The sequence below is a fragment of the Bison bison genome, unplaced genomic scaffold (assembly GCF_000754665.1).
Source record: "Bison bison bison isolate TAMUID 2011002044 unplaced genomic scaffold, Bison_UMD1.0 scf7180017850477, whole genome shotgun sequence".
Lineage (NCBI taxonomy): Eukaryota > Metazoa > Chordata > Mammalia > Artiodactyla > Bovidae > Bison > Bison bison.
Genome location: NW_011481050.1, coordinates 1 through 1,017, shown reverse-complemented (window position 1 = coordinate 1,017; position 1,017 = coordinate 1). Strand labels below are relative to the sequence as shown.

Genomic DNA, 1,017 nt, shown 5'->3' with positions numbered 1-1,017 from the left:
GGGCAGTTGAGGGCGTTGTCGTATCCACGCTGGATGTGTCTGGAACGTTTCATTCACGAGGACCAGAATCAGTGATGGGGTGTCTAGGGGCTCTCATATAGAAGGCATTCTGTGAGGGCACACGGGGTCTTCCCCAGTGGCCCTAGTGGTAAAGAACCCACCTGCCACGGTAGGAGATGTAAGAGATGCAGGGCCGATCCCTGGGTGGGGAAGATCCCCTGGAGGAGGGCGTGGCAACCCACTCCAGTATTCTTGCCTGTAGAGCCCCATGGACAGAGCGGCCTGGCGGGCTACAGTCCACGGGGTTGCAAAGAGTCGGATATGACTGAGCGACTTAGAGTACGCACACGCGCACACACGCACACGAGGACGGGGGGCGGCCTGGCGGTGTTTGTATGGCATCCAGGAGGCTTTGGGGCCTGGAGAGGGGACACTTGAGGCTGCTCAGAGGGGCTCCGGTCCCTGGAGGGTCTTGAGGTCACATGCTCGCCGAGTTTGCGCGGACAGGCTGGTGGAGTGGCTGGAGCCGGTCCCGAGGCCACCTGCCTCTGGGTTTCTGCTCTGGTTGCAGCGTGGGGCCTGGGGTCCAGGGCTCCTCGCTCGCAGGGGACAGGGTCTCCTGTCTCAGCTGTCTGTCCTCGCGGGCCCGCCCCGCAGTCGGGGCTGAGGCGGGCAGCTCCGTCAGGCGCTGAGCGGTCCCCAGGACGCCCGGCCTCCCTGCCCAGACCCCTGGGGGCGCCCTAGCACCGACCCGCCAGCTCGGGACGGTGGCCAGGGCCAGCCACGTGGGCACCTGGTCCTCACCGCGCCCCGGGCGAGGAGAGAGAGCTCTTCGGGCAGCGCTGTCCGCCCCGGCCCGCGTTCACCCCTGAGGCCGGCCGCACCACATGAAGAGCCGGCCTCGCCACGGGGCTGTGGGCACTCGGACAGGACAGGGCCCCTCGCAGCTCTGAGGCTGGGCCGCAAGCGTCTCTCGTCTCTTCCCGCCAGGTTCTCCCTGAAGAAGAAGCTCTTTCC

At 66.6% G+C, this 1,017-nt stretch overlaps 1 protein-coding gene across 1 annotated transcript in view; it reads left to right on the top strand.

The window, feature by feature from the left end:
* The window catches only part of LOC104995010 (granulocyte-macrophage colony-stimulating factor receptor subunit alpha-like), a gene marked incomplete at its 3' end in the record, with an annotated part of 11,467 nt that extends 10,455 nt beyond the window's left edge, over window positions 1-1,012 (top strand). Inside the window, exon 8 of the mRNA XM_010848730.1 lies at window positions 991-1,012. Within this exon, the coding sequence (XP_010847032.1) occupies window positions 991-1,012 (22 nt within the window). The remainder of the gene's footprint in view (window positions 1-990) is intronic.
* Window positions 1,013-1,017: the final 5 nt, after the last annotated feature.